General features: G+C 33.6%; 1 protein-coding gene across 4 annotated transcripts in view; it reads right to left on the reverse strand.

Moving 5' to 3' along the window:
* Positions 1-1,664: 1,664 nt before the first annotated feature.
* LOC117029012 (serine/arginine repetitive matrix protein 1-like) overlaps positions 1,665-14,361 on the reverse strand; it is a 32,067-nt gene continuing 19,370 nt past the window's right edge. For 2 of the 4 annotated variants that reach the window (XR_004424168.1, XM_033117976.1), the window contains exon 2: positions 12,380-12,842. Coding sequence is in view for 1 of the 4 variants with exons in the window: in XM_033117976.1 (XP_032973867.1) it covers positions 12,829-12,842 (14 nt within the window). In the remaining 3 variants the exon portion in view is untranslated. Of the gene's footprint in view, positions 1,731-9,707; positions 10,823-12,379; positions 12,843-14,361 lie in introns of those variants that run through there. The other 2 variants (XR_004424166.1, XR_004424167.1) reach the window with 2 other exon arrangements.

Here is a 14,361-nt window from a genome sequence, read left to right on the forward strand (position 1 = left end):
ATATAGCCTGGGTGTGTAGTAGGTTACACCGTCTCTGTAGGTTTGTGTCAGTACACTCTATGATGTTCACGCACAGACAAAATTGCCTAATGATGCATTTCTTAGAACTATCGTCGTTAAGTGGCTCATGACTGCATAATGGTTAAACTTGAATTAAGGGAAAGATATGAGCTCAAAACCTTTTCAGTAATCTAGGCAGGAGATAACAGTTTGGGTAAAAATGGTAGTTCCGACTATGGAGAGACCTAGAAAAGAAAATTGTCAGGTAAGAGAAAATGGGATTAGACAAGAACATGAAAGGAAAAAGAAATTATTAGGCCGCTGTTTCCACTGAGAGCAAGAAAATTGGAGAGAAACAGCAGAATATAACATTGTTACAAAGGTGATGAAATAAATAAAAGCTGGTTTTCATATTAGCACACAGCAGCTCTCAATCTTGTTCATGGGTTTATTTCCTGCCAGCACAGTTACTCATGGCTTAGCCACTTTACCACGCTGCTTGTCAAGAAAAGAACAGGCAGCCGCATGGGGTCTTCTGCATTTTATTCATTACAGCTTCTTTTATTTGTTGTTTTAATGTATTTAATTTACTAAATTATTACAGATGTTTTATATTATAATGCTAATAAGAAAAATATGAAAAAATGCCCAACTTCTTTTAAGTCTGGTAGAAGTGGAAACATTTTTCCTTCTGTCTGTTCAAGTTTCAGTTGATCCTTTTTGAAAATGCTGACTTAAAATGGATGGTCCATACTAATTTTAAGTCGAGGGAAAGGGGAACAAATTTTAAGTGACATATTGAAGAAATCATCATATATTGTATTGTGAGGAGGTGCGAGACATTGAGAATTTGGAAGCCTCATGAAGATCATCACAAATGCATTAGTATTCTCTTCTAGTATCTTTATTACTATTTGAGAACATTAAATATATAGGAAATGCTTATAGCCTACCAGCATTATTTGCTGTTGGTATTTTTTGGAGTGTGTGAAAATCTTAGACCCAGGTTTGGGGATGGCTTTTGTGGGAAATTTGCTTCATGTTGAACAAAGGGAAATAGTCTCCCCCAAGAACCGTACTTATGTGTGATTCACGTATGTGGATTAGAACACTTAGGAAAAAACTCAACAAAGAAAAGGAACTTTCCCTCCAGGCTTCATGATTTATATGAATTAAATTTGTCACTGTTAAAATAGATACAGAAGGCTCGCTTAAGATTGTACTCTCCAAATCTTGCCCTGCATGAAAGCTTGTAATATAGCCACAGGTAACTATGTTAGATTTTCTTTGAACTTGTTCTCTAATTGGAGCCCTGTCACTGCAGAGAGCAGTTGAAATTTAATTAAGGGGCAGGAAACTCCCAAGTCTAATTTTGTCCCTGAGCTGCTCTGTGGGTTGTCTCTCAGGCCTTCAACAGCTGTTAAGTGAAGGTTTTGGCGCAGATGCTAAAGCCTACCCTTGTGAGGCACTGCACAATCACCGTACAGCATAATGGCTTCTTTCTAAGTAGACTAACCCTCCATCTACATAGATACTTTGGGTTAGGTTTCTGCTTGCTTTGATGTGTTTTTTGTTTTTTTTTAAGGGCACCATCAAATAAGGGCCACATTTAATTATGATAAAGTAAGTACTTCAACAAAGAACTCGATTTTTCTTTCTTGTACTCCAGTTGTAAATTTCCTAGTTGTTTTTGGTCCTGAGCACTTCCAAAATAACCAGCTCATCTGAACCTAGTAGGGAAAAATGAAATGCAATTAAGCGAGAAAATACATGTTAAAAAAACAAAATCTGTGCAAAGAGTTAGGAAAATGTAAGATATTATCAAAATACTGTTTCAACAAAAACAAACTTCCCAAAGACACATTTATAAATTTTTTAAAGATTTGTGCTAAGAGGATAGCAGAGCTCTACTTCTTCCATGAGCTCCTTGGAGTAGGTCCAATGTGCTGTCTTAGGAGCCTGTCTTCCCACTATAACTATAGTGGATTTCTTCAGCCACTCTCTCATGCATTAGGAGGATCCTTAATTACCCGATTGGCTGAGATTATGTTGAAAATACATGATTTTTTTAGCAACCCAATATATGAATCTGCAGAGCAATACACTATAAATACCATACCTACTGTGCAATGCCTCAAGGTAACAATAAAAACATTGTGTTCGAGTTTTCATAATGTGAAAAACTTAATTGCTGATGAATAATTTTTTTCTTTATCATACGATCTAATATGTATATGACTACCTCCAAGTTGAACTGGACTAAATTTTTGGAATGGCTAAAATCCTGAATGTTCAATTCAAGATGATAGAGACTGAGCAACGTCAGGAATACTGTTAAGGTACAAAGCACAGATGAAAAGTGTCGCCCATGTTAGCTTGCCTTCATATACAGAGGGTGCCAAAACAATGTAGACACATTTTAAGAAAGGAAAACTGTATTAAAATTGTAATACTCAATATATACCGATAACAAAAGATGAATACAAGTCACATGTGACTGAGGTGCTCAGAGCGGTTACAATCAGCGTCCAGACACTTCTGATTACGGCGAACTACTGCTTGAGCAACCTTGACCCAAGTGTCCCCTTCTATACATTTTTTTGGCACCCCTAGTATATGTGCTTATGGCCATCAAATGGAGAAGATAAATGTGGCATATTACCTCTAACATACAATAAGAAGTCAAACAACTGAAAGGCATTTTGAGTACCAGTGCAGAACTTCTTTAACTGTTCCAGTCTTAGGGAAATAAAAGGTAAGGAGGAAGCTGGAATAGGAATCATTTTGACCAGATTGCCTGTTGTGTTGACATGGGTGACTTGCACTACCCATGGATGTTCATTTTTTTTCCAGTGGAAATTATGTTTGCATATGGAGGAGTTATATTAATAATTAGTAAACATCCCTAAATCACCAACTCTGACCTTTCCAACACTACAGACACTTCTAAAAACTAGAAAATGAATGAACATTGGATCTTTCACTGTTCTTACAAACATGTTTCTTTGAGTACATACAGCTTAGCATCTCCTTGACATATTGTTGCCATGTTTCTGTGTGCTGGAAATGCAACGGATGGGTTAAAGACCAAATTTTAACTGCAACCATGTATTTCCTTTGTTTTGTATATTTGGGTCAGACTCCAAACATGACTTTAACATATTTTCTTTGTGGTTTAATTTCCTTTGTGATTATTTCTTTTATTTAATGGGAGTGTAAAAATGTCCCCAGGACTGAAAACCAATTGCAGCTCATTTTTAACATGGGCATTAAGAGGTATAGTGTTAGTTTGGTTTTTCAATCAAGATTAAACTTGCAGGATCATTTCAGGTTGAAAATGCAACAGTGAGGCGTTTACATTTACATTTCTTAACAAAACATAGGGGACTATATTAAAATGGCATTCTTTCGTACCCCTTGGGCCCAAGTCTTACAACAAACAAGGAGAGAATGTGGGTTCCACAGTGACTCTTAGTGTGTCTCTGGTCTGTGCTTCCCTAGAGATGTCTGTGAGGCGCCTGCATGCGGCACCACCCTGCTGCTCATAATAACTCCCTGGAGATGTGGAGGGATTCCCAGGTACATAAGGAAAGGCAAACTAAATCATCAGGGCAGCACCCCAGGACCACCGTGAACTTCAGAGTAGTGCAAAGAGTGATGTGTATCCATCTTCTATGTGTTAAAACTGCAAAGAGGTTTTTCATTTCAAATTTATTATCCAGTCTATTAATGTGTGTTTGCTTCTGGCACTTCGTTCAGTTTCTACCCTGATGGTGAACAAGAGTGTCCTAATGGGATACGTACTAATTATGTCTCAGTAAAGGTATTGAAATGTTTCCTTCTTAAACAAGACAGGAGATTTTCTTTTAAACATTCACTTACCTGTTCACTTAGTGAGCAGCAGAAATGCATTTTCTTATACTTTGGCCTTTAGGAACATGAAGTATTCATCAAATCCTAAAACGCATCCCTAATAGACTTTCCTTTGATTTTATCCAGGACTTAATATACTTAACACCTGGATAAATTCAGATTTCTTTTGAACTAAATGAAATCTCTGAGTATCTAAGAGTTACCAGACAGCTGTTAATAGTTTTAACAACTTCTTGCAGTTGCCCAGAGGGAGGAAAATGTGGTCCATTTCTGGTCTTTATATAAAATATAGTGAATTACAGTGGAAATAATAGCTTAATAAAGAGGAGTCCTGTTTATTTTAATAAGACTGGTATTTCAGTGACGTAAAAAAATTAAGATATCACCTTCTTTGAATGAAAAATAAGAATCCCCTAAGAAATAGACCCATCAAAAAAATTGGTAATGGTTTTCTTCCTATTCATATTCTACTTATGGGTGGAGAATATATTTTGGAATGACATACAAATACAAAAGTGTTTTTCTAAAAATGTTTATTATTTAATCCCAAAGTACAATTTTTCTAAAATGTACTGAAATTCAATATTGTGGTAAATTAGTGGCAAAAATAAACATATACAGACAATTTTAAATAGTCTCTGTATTTTTCTAGGAAGACATAGGATATTTAAGAAAAGGAAAACAAAATTATTCAATAAATATTATTTTAAAAATATACAAAATTATTAAAATCAGACACTGAAAGGGCTGATTTTTAATTTTAATATCAATAAAACTTTCTTAAGCGCTTATTTTCTCCACCCAAGAAAGGTATAACCACTGTACCACTTACTTGTGAAGAGGTGTTTTACTACATAAACAAATAATTGCATACAAACATGATTATGCACATTCACTTCACAATGTTTAGACTAACCACACTAATTTTAATAAAAATATTTCCCTAGTAAATTCTTACTAGTTTTTTTTTTCATGAAACATGTGTTCCCACTACTTCCAAAGATCTTGTATTCGTTCATGCAAATAAAAAAAGTGTATGTTTTCTATACATGCATAAGTTGTTCCACAAACATCTGGTAACGAAACTTTGAAAGCTGCTAGATTTCGAGCCAGCCCAGGTGTTCAGTACAACATCTCTAGAACTCAGCAATTGCCTGCAGTAATTTGTTGCAACTCGCACTGGCATTTTTACGGTATGATGAGGCAAAGGGTGATGACATCATGTGCTAATGTTACGAAGGTGCTGTGAATTCAGTGTGAAAATTCCATCAATGAGTGATTGTTACTGAAACTGACTACATTGGTGGCCATCACATTTTGCCAACTGAAACATCTGGGCACAAGTTAGTAGTGGCACACCTTGTAAATAACTTAATTGAAATTAATTGCCAGAAGTTTGCAGCACCCTAGGTAGTTTATAAGTACCATGCTTTACTCTGCTGCAGTGTTTTGGACTTAAGAATCTTGTGTTCTCAGATTCAATTGTAGCAGCTTGTGAGGAAAATGGAAAGTGTAGAAAATATATGATGATACAGTAGGGCACAAGGAAACAAAAAATATTATTTATATATAAGGAAGAAAACATTGCTATCTCCTATACCAGCGTTCACGGATAAAATATTTTCCTCACAGAAATAATTTTTAAATTAATGTATAAAGCAATTTAGAAAAAGACGACAGTTGAACAATTAGATATAGGTCTCCATTTCTCCAGAAAGAAAAATCTAGTATTTTGTTGTAAATAGTAAATGCTTATTATGTTGGTAAAAACATTTGAAATTGTATAAAAATCACATATTGGAAGAGATCAAGGAAAAACTAGAAGACTGACTGGGAAATATGGGTACTATTTTCGCTATACAGATTCTAAAACATTTAGAAAAATTTCTCAGTTACTATACCTTCATGCCTCATAAATCCAGGTAGAGGATAACCAAAAAATTACAACAAGGATGTTGTAGTCAACAAAAATGAAGTTTTGTTCATGTCAATTACTTGCTTCTTTCTTCCTAACTCCCCCTACATTTGAATTTTCTTCTTAAGAAAATTTTTGCAAATGTAAATATATTTAAAGTTATTAAGCATTGATATTTTAAAATTCACATGAAAACCCAATTAATAAATTCAAGTTTATATTTTCCTTGAAAGTACCACAATTTATTTTTAATATTGCAATATAAATTTCCATAATGCCCTATATATTTCAAACATTTTTATAAAATCTCTATTTTTAAAAATAACTATTATTCTGTATCTGAATATGAAGATCCATATAACTAACATTTTTTAGAGTTTAATTCTGGGATGAATTTTTTCTAACTAGTATGATTCTTCCTATTATATAAAGAAAACCTGTGTTTTACACACACACACACACACACACACACACACACAGACACACACACACACACACACACACCCATGTTTCCCTGAAAATAAGACCTACCCCGAAAATAAGATCCAGTTAAGATCTCAGCCAGACTGATGCACTTGGTACATTATGACGATGTTCCAGAAGAGGATGACATGACTGTGTTTCAATAAATGTAGATTGCTGTACATAAAACAATAAGACATCCCCTGAAAATATGCCCTAATGAGTCTTGGAGCAAAAATTAATATACGAGTCAGTCTTATTTTCGGGGAAATACGGTATAAGACCCAGTCTTATTTTGGGGGAAACAGGGTATTTTTGGCTTTGCTACCAAAAAGATTAAAGCTAATTTTTTGTTAAATCAGTACTTATCCTGAGCCCAGGATTCTGGTACAACCAAATTGCTTTTTCTGTCTCCCCCTCTTTTTTTTTTTCTTTGTCTTTTTATACTTGCTTTAATAGTCAGTATATTTGTGTTTTCTATGTAAATGAAAATAGATAGCGTTTAAATAATAAATACTGTAGTAGTTTACAATATGTAGGACTACCAGTTGGTATACTTCCATATAAAATATTTACAATTCAAAAAGTCTATTGTTCCTCAAGCTGTGGGATATTTCATATCTAATTTTTTTTTCATTTTAGCTCACTATAGCAAAAATAGCACTTTGTAACAATGTTTTGCTTTGTTTTCGATAACATAAGACCTTTATGTTCACAAATGAGCTTTTGATATAACAGTATAACCTAGCTGTTTCAAAAAAGGATTTGAATTCTTTCCTGCACAGGAAAAAAAATGTATCTCTATACCCATTCATAAAAGTAATCTTGGTGCTTTGTCATAATAGAGATATTGTTCAGGCAAAGTGAGGTAAATGCACTCTTCAAATGTTAGAAAGGATTCTGTTTAATCTTTGCTTCTGTTAGAAACAAGTGGGGAGCATAGGGGCAAAGGAACAGCTTTAACTTATGGTTTTAATCTTAAAAGTTTGAATCCCTGTATTTCCCTTGAGGTTAATATTTTTATTGTATCAGACTAAATTAAATAGAGAATATATGGAAAGAATGGGAGGCAAATTAAGAGAGCCATATGAAATCAATGACAGTTGCTTTTTAATCAGATTTCCACTCAGCTGTTTTTTACTACAAGTAAGTGTATTTTACAATAAAAATATATAAATATTTGGAGTTGTAGATAGAGCTATATAATTTTAGGTTATATATTTATGATTTAAGGAATAAAGCAAGTCCTAGTTTTTAAAGATCTTGCTATTAATAGCAATAGCTACATTTATTAAAGCTATAAAAGAGCTGTAAGTTGAAAAATGAGTCAGGGATTTTGCTAATGAGTTGCAGAATTGACTCTTGGAGAAGGTTGTTAGGAGGCAGTGTTGAGCAGTGCTAGAAATAATGAACAGGATGTGATACAAATACTGAAGGGGCAAACTGAAAGATATCTCTTAACTATCAAGAAATGAATAGTTTTAGTTTTTGGATTAAGTATTTTTCTTGCCATATTCCTCTATTTTTCCCCCCATACATATTAATGAGAGAGTGATTTCAATCCAAAGCAACTGCAATGGCCTTGAGAATGTCATGTAGAGTTTAGAGAATAAAAAGTTCAGTAGCATGGCAATTGATTATGAGTATCTATCCTTTTCATTCAATTAATTTAGTAGCAGCTATGAATCCTCAGGCCCCCTGCCAGGCTCCAGGGATGTGGAAGTCAATAAGGCTACTGCCTTATCCTATAATTTATGCACATAATAACTATCCCGAGTTATGGAAAACATGTTGAATTAGATTAGTTACATGTTATTTTAAAAGACAGAGCAGTATGGAGAATCAACAAAGCTGATCTCTGATGTTAAGCTTGGAGGAGCTGGCGGGGATAGGTAGAGAAAAGAAGGAAACACAAAATAGGCAGTTGAGATTCTGGTAGTTTGTTTCTTGATCTGTGTGTTGGTTACATGAGTGTATTCATTTTGTGAATATTTACTGAGCTGTACCCTTAATATTTGCGCACTTTCCTGAATTTGTACTTCAGTGAACATTTATATAAAATTGAAGGAAAAAAAAGACAGGGAACTGTTTAATACCTATTTAAAAAAATGTCTTTCTTTCCTTTTACAACCAAGCTTTCTTGTTTTCTTCTTACTACTCTATTCATTACAAAATTCTAGAGAACTCCATCAACAGTCCAGCGATCCATCTCTCTGTAAGATTGCTCATGACAGAATAGTCATCTCTCAGGGACACTCTTCATACTTCTCATGATGGCGCTTCTCTTTGACTCTGACCCTTCTTTCCTTTTAAAATTTTCTCTATATCAGGATAGTTCAGAAAAACTTTTTTCTCCTAATTAGTCTTTTGTAATACCACACTCTCCTGGTTCTAATTTTAATTGTTAAATTATTCTTTCTCAGACCACTTCATGAGATTTTCTGGTTCTCTTGAATTTTATTAAAATACCTATGAGATGTCACTTTTCTTCAATATGGATCCACTTGCACTGTAACCAATAATAATTAGAATAATAAATCTAACCAATAATAATAATACCTTGAATATTATAACAGGTGAATGGTACCCTTCCTAAAAACTCAGGCAGTAAAGACACAGGCTATAAAAAAGATAAATTGGATTACATAAAAATGAAAAACTGTGCATTGAAGGACATAACCAACAGAGTGAAAAGACAACTTACAGAAAGGGAAAATATCTGCAAGTCATATATTTCATAAGGGATTTATTTTTAGAATGTATAGAGGAGGACAAGTCAACAATAGAAAACAAACAACCCAGTTAAGAAATGGGCAAAAGATTCGAATAGATATTTCTCCGAAGAAGATAAAGAAATAAGCACATGAAATGATGCTCAACATCACTAATCATTAGGAAAGTACATATCAAAACTATATAAGATACCACCTCATACCTACTAAGATGGCGATCAAAAACTGAAAATAACAAGTATTAATGAAGATGTGGAGAAACGGGAACCCTTACGCACTTGTGACAATGTAAAATGGTGTAGTCACTATGGAAAACAGTATGGTACTTCCTTAAAAAAATAAAAATAGAATTACCATATGATCAAGCAATTCTTCTTCTGGCTATATACCCAAAAGAATGGAAAGCAGCATCTTAAAGAGATATTTGTACCCATGTTCATAGCAGTATTATTCGCAATAGCCAAACAGTGGACGCAACCCAAGTACCCACTGACAGGTAAATGGATAAACAAAATGTGGAAAATACATATAACATAGGGTTATTCAACCTTAAAAAAAGGAAGGAAATTCTGACACATGTTAAAACACATAGATAAACCTTGAGGACATTACGCTAAATGAAATAAGCCAGTCACAAAGAAACAGATACTTAGATTCCACTTATATGAGTTATCTATTGTAGTCAAATTCACAGAGACAGAAAATGAAATGGTGGTTGCTAGGTGCTGGGGGCAGGGGTGTGGAAATTTATTGTTCAGTAGGTACAGAATTTATTGTTCAGCAGCTACAGTGGTTTTGCAAGATGAAAAGAGTTCTGGAGATGAATGATAGCGATAGTTGCACAACGATGTGAATATGTTAATGCCACTAAATTGTAGACTTAAAATGGTTAAGATGGTACATTTTATGTGTATTATACACAATTAATTATATACATACACAAATAAAGATATAGAGCTATCTAAAAAGGAAGACCAGAGATTTTAAATTTTATTATGCTTTCTGATCCTTGGATAATAACTCTAATCTCATTTCCTGGAACCTCCCTTTTCTTTCCCCTTTAGCAGAATACCACCCAATATTACGACCTTTCCCACTGCCAGAAATCTTGGCACTAGCTGACACTTTCATTCCCTCCTTGTTTTCTAACAAGTTTGTGCATTCAGAGGGCTTCTTAAACTATACACCATCCTTCCCCTCAGGTGGCTTATATTCCAGGAGAGATATAGAAACAAGAGAAGGGGCTATCACAACACAATGCGGTGATACTGATATCTGAAGTCCTGATTGCGTTGAATTCAAGCAGGCTCCCTGTATAGTACCTTTGCACATCTAGGTGACTAAGAAAATGGTGTTTATAATATCATCAAGCGAGGAAGTTTTAATTTGACAAGTCATACAGTAAGAAATATCACGTACACTAGCCCATCAAGATGGGCTAAATAATGATATAGGTATAAGATCAGGGTAAGAGAGAACATGATTAACATGTGGAAGACTCCTTTGTGGTTTACACAGAAAAAAAACAATTCAAGCTAGAGGGTCCACAACTATGGACAAGAGCTGTCTGATTCACAGGTGTGTCAGGGGTCAAGAGTGAAACATAGAATTGTACAATTCAATTAAGTATAGAAAATGTACTACTGGATTTTTTAGGGTGGCCAAGAAAGAAGTCCACACCACTTCCAATGTCATTTATTTAATCTTAGTAGAAAAATGAACAGATAAAATCAAGGCAACTCCCCAAACCTTCCCATATGCTTGATTGAAAAATTTGTCACAAAAGCAGATGCTTCAACTGGAAAAGTTTCTTTCACAGCTTGGTCTCTGGGTTTTGTAACTGTCAACCAATTTGGGGAAAAATATTACAATGTGTTTGAGCAAATAGGACTCCATTACATCCTTTTCCAGTTAATACATAAAAGATGTTTAAAAATATTAAAGGAAGTTATATTTGTTCTTTTTTTCTTCACCAAGATTCTTATTGATTCTATTAAATGTTCTATCATATTTTTTCTGTTAGAAAAAAATGCATAGAATATGGTTACATCAAAAAGTTTGCAATTATTTTCTTTTTTATTAAGCAGAAATTTGCTGTTTGGTAAAATTAGTATAATCTTAAATTTTTAACATTAATAAATTTAACAAACCTATTTCCCTCAGTGGTGGGAAAACACCTTGCAATTCTGCCCATTTAATGTAATGATGTAATTCAAGTCTGTTAACCTTGAGTGCACAATAAACTCCATTATATTTTTATATTTAAAGATTTCAATACATTTTAATAAACAAAAATTTGTTGTTTGACTAGACTTTTGGGGATATCAAAGCTAATGAGTCCCCCAAATTCACCTGAATTAACTTGGGGGGAAAAAAAGAGAAGTATTTAACTTCATAAAGATTTTGACTGGGATTTTCTATTTTTTTTCGTAAATGTATCAATTTCTTAACTAAACCTGTTTCTACGGGTCTTACATTTCACTGAATGAAGTTGTCATTCTCCCACTTCAGCTCAAAACCTCACTCTCTGTTTTGACTTCTTTCTCTCTTTATACCCCGTCCACACCTAGTTTTTACTATTCAAATTTTTTTATACCAATACTACTTTTACAGTATCTCTTGCTTGCTTCCCCCCGACCCCCCAATCTCAAAGCCTACAGGATTATTGAGATAGTCTTTAAATTCAACTTCCTACCTTTGGATTGTTACTTACCCAATCTATCCCACGCAGTGCTGCTGGATCAATTTTCTTAGTATACAGTGCTAACGCTAATCTTCTCTCCTACAACTTCCTGTACTCAATTCAGTTTTTGGAGCATACCTGGTATTCAATATCCTCTAGGAACTATTCACAATATAACTCTCTAGTATTATTACCAACCACTACCTTTTACATGCTCCAGGCTCCTATGTTCTTTAACTTCCTACATTCATGATGCTTCCTTTATCGAGGATGTGCTTTTACCATTCTCAATATGTCTAAATGAATGTTACCTCACCTGAAAGATTCAGCTCAGATTCTGAACCCTTCCCAAAAGGCTTCATCTCTCTATCCTCTGAATTCTCATAGTGCCATATTTTATATGTATCTCCCACTTTGTAACAATTTTGATCATGTGCTTAATTTTTCATTTACACTTTAATCCTCTGATAGATTTCAAGCTCCTTTTGAAAAGGATTTATAGGTGCTTTATCTTGTTGTCTATTTCAATTGTTCAATAAATATTCACTGAATTATTTAATCTATAAAATTGAAAACCTCAAGAATTCAGGTGTGAGATATGTAAAGGAAGGCAATTTACCCACCTTCGGATAATATGCATTTGTAAGTCTAAAGAGGGGAATTGACTTCAGTAATCCCAAAATTATTGTCATAAACTTAAAAGTAATACAGAACTTACTACAAAGTCATTACCTTTTATTTCGTATGGTGATTAATTTCTCAATATTAAGAATTCCATGTAGAGGGTACAGATACAACAAACCTAATAAAATAACTTCCATAATCTATTACTTCCTATTGTCTGGTTCTGATGATTTGACCTTGGCTTTTCCATGGGAGACATCCAATGTATGAAGCAGTAGAGCAGATCACTGCACACTGCCCTCTGGTGAGCCACAAAGGTATCTAGAGGGGAAAATTCAGGGTTGAGCATATAACTCTCCATGCCCAGAATGCCAGCTGGTGCCAAAGAATGATGTCACATTTTGCGATGTGATCACTTCTCTCAATTGTGCTCTTCTGAGTCTACCAATTCTTTCCAGGCAGGTCATCAAATGGCCATCAGCTGGTAAAACTTTCCTCTTCATTTAGCCAAAAATGGATCCAGGATAGTTGCAATGAGTCTAACCAACCCAAGCTTTAAAAAAAAAACCCTACTGTTACTTCCACCATGACATTTCCCTGCATCTTCAAATATCCCCAAAGCACTGCATGAAAACAATGGCAAAAAATATTCTCAGTTTGCAAGGAGAATAGACTCTTAGTAATTGACATGATAAATTTTTCTACATCCACATTAACAAGTCCTATTTCATGTATAAAAATATAGTGTTTTCTTATTCTCAAAGAGAATGCCAAAAACCAAACAACCAACCTAATAACATTACAAATACTGTTTGAGTTGGAAGGATCACAAGTATATCTGGCTTTTGACCATATTAAAACTGCCATATTACTGAGTGATATTATTCATTGATGCCCTACCACCTGACCAAATACCTTCCATTACTAAATCAATAACTAAAAATTTCAGAATAGACATGGAACTGCTCAAAACTCATATTTTAAGAGGGATACAACAAATCCAGTGTCCAATGAGGTATTTCATTGGTTTCTGTAATCGACTCTATTTACTGTTTGTACAGAAGGACATTTGTTATGTTCTTATCCTATTCCTAACATTGGGAAACTACATTTTGTAAGAGTGATACCAGTAATGAATGATCTTCAAATAAATGGAAATTTCTTTTCTGAAGAAAAATAAGACTTGTAGAAACATGGAATAAGTGCCTTCTTGCTGTTTAATGGAGTGCTAATGTTGTAAAGAAAAGTCCACTTTTATCAAAATTTTGACTATCTTAAAACTCTAAGCATCTGATCTTGTTTTAAAAGTTTAGTTGTTTTAGAAGGTTCTAACCTTCTAAAACAGAAATGTAATTTTTCCCTTATGCTCTTTATTATGGAGGTGAAAGTTTAAATTATAATAGAACTAAAATCCTTTGTTAACACTCAATCTTCTAATTTTCTGAGGCTGTTTACGTGTAAATTAAGTAAAATGTTTTTTACTTATTGTTAATTTATTTTACTTTAACATAAGAAAAAGTTATATGGAAGGTTTAACACTGGTTTCTGATAAATTGTTGCTTAAATGTGGATAAATAGATCCTGAATAGAGAAACTTAAATAAAATAATATCTAATCTCCAAAATTCTGTTTCCAATGATATCATACATTGGTAAATAATTATTTTAAACCTTAGAATATTAACCATATATTTAATATGATTTTAAATTAAATGTTTGTTGTATATTGTGTAACTGAGAAAGAGGGGATATTGTATAAATCAAATTTATTTTTCACCTCAGAAATAATGCTACTCACACTTTGATTAAATATCTGTCAACTCTATGTCAAGTCACTATTTAATCAAATACGATATATCTAATTTCCGTATTGTACTAAAACCCTTCTAAAATAAATATTTATAAATCAAATAGGGACATTGATAGCATTGTATGTGATATGATACAATATTATTATGCATTATATGAAGTTCTTCTTTTGCTTTTTCTTATATATAATTTGTACTGTGGATACCAATCAAAAAGTGAAAGACAACCACCGTCATAGAACTTAAATGTCTTATTTAAAAATGA

The sequence above is a fragment of the Rhinolophus ferrumequinum genome, chromosome 10 (assembly GCF_004115265.2).
Source record: "Rhinolophus ferrumequinum isolate MPI-CBG mRhiFer1 chromosome 10, mRhiFer1_v1.p, whole genome shotgun sequence".
In the NCBI taxonomy this organism is placed as follows: domain Eukaryota; kingdom Metazoa; phylum Chordata; class Mammalia; order Chiroptera; family Rhinolophidae; genus Rhinolophus; species Rhinolophus ferrumequinum.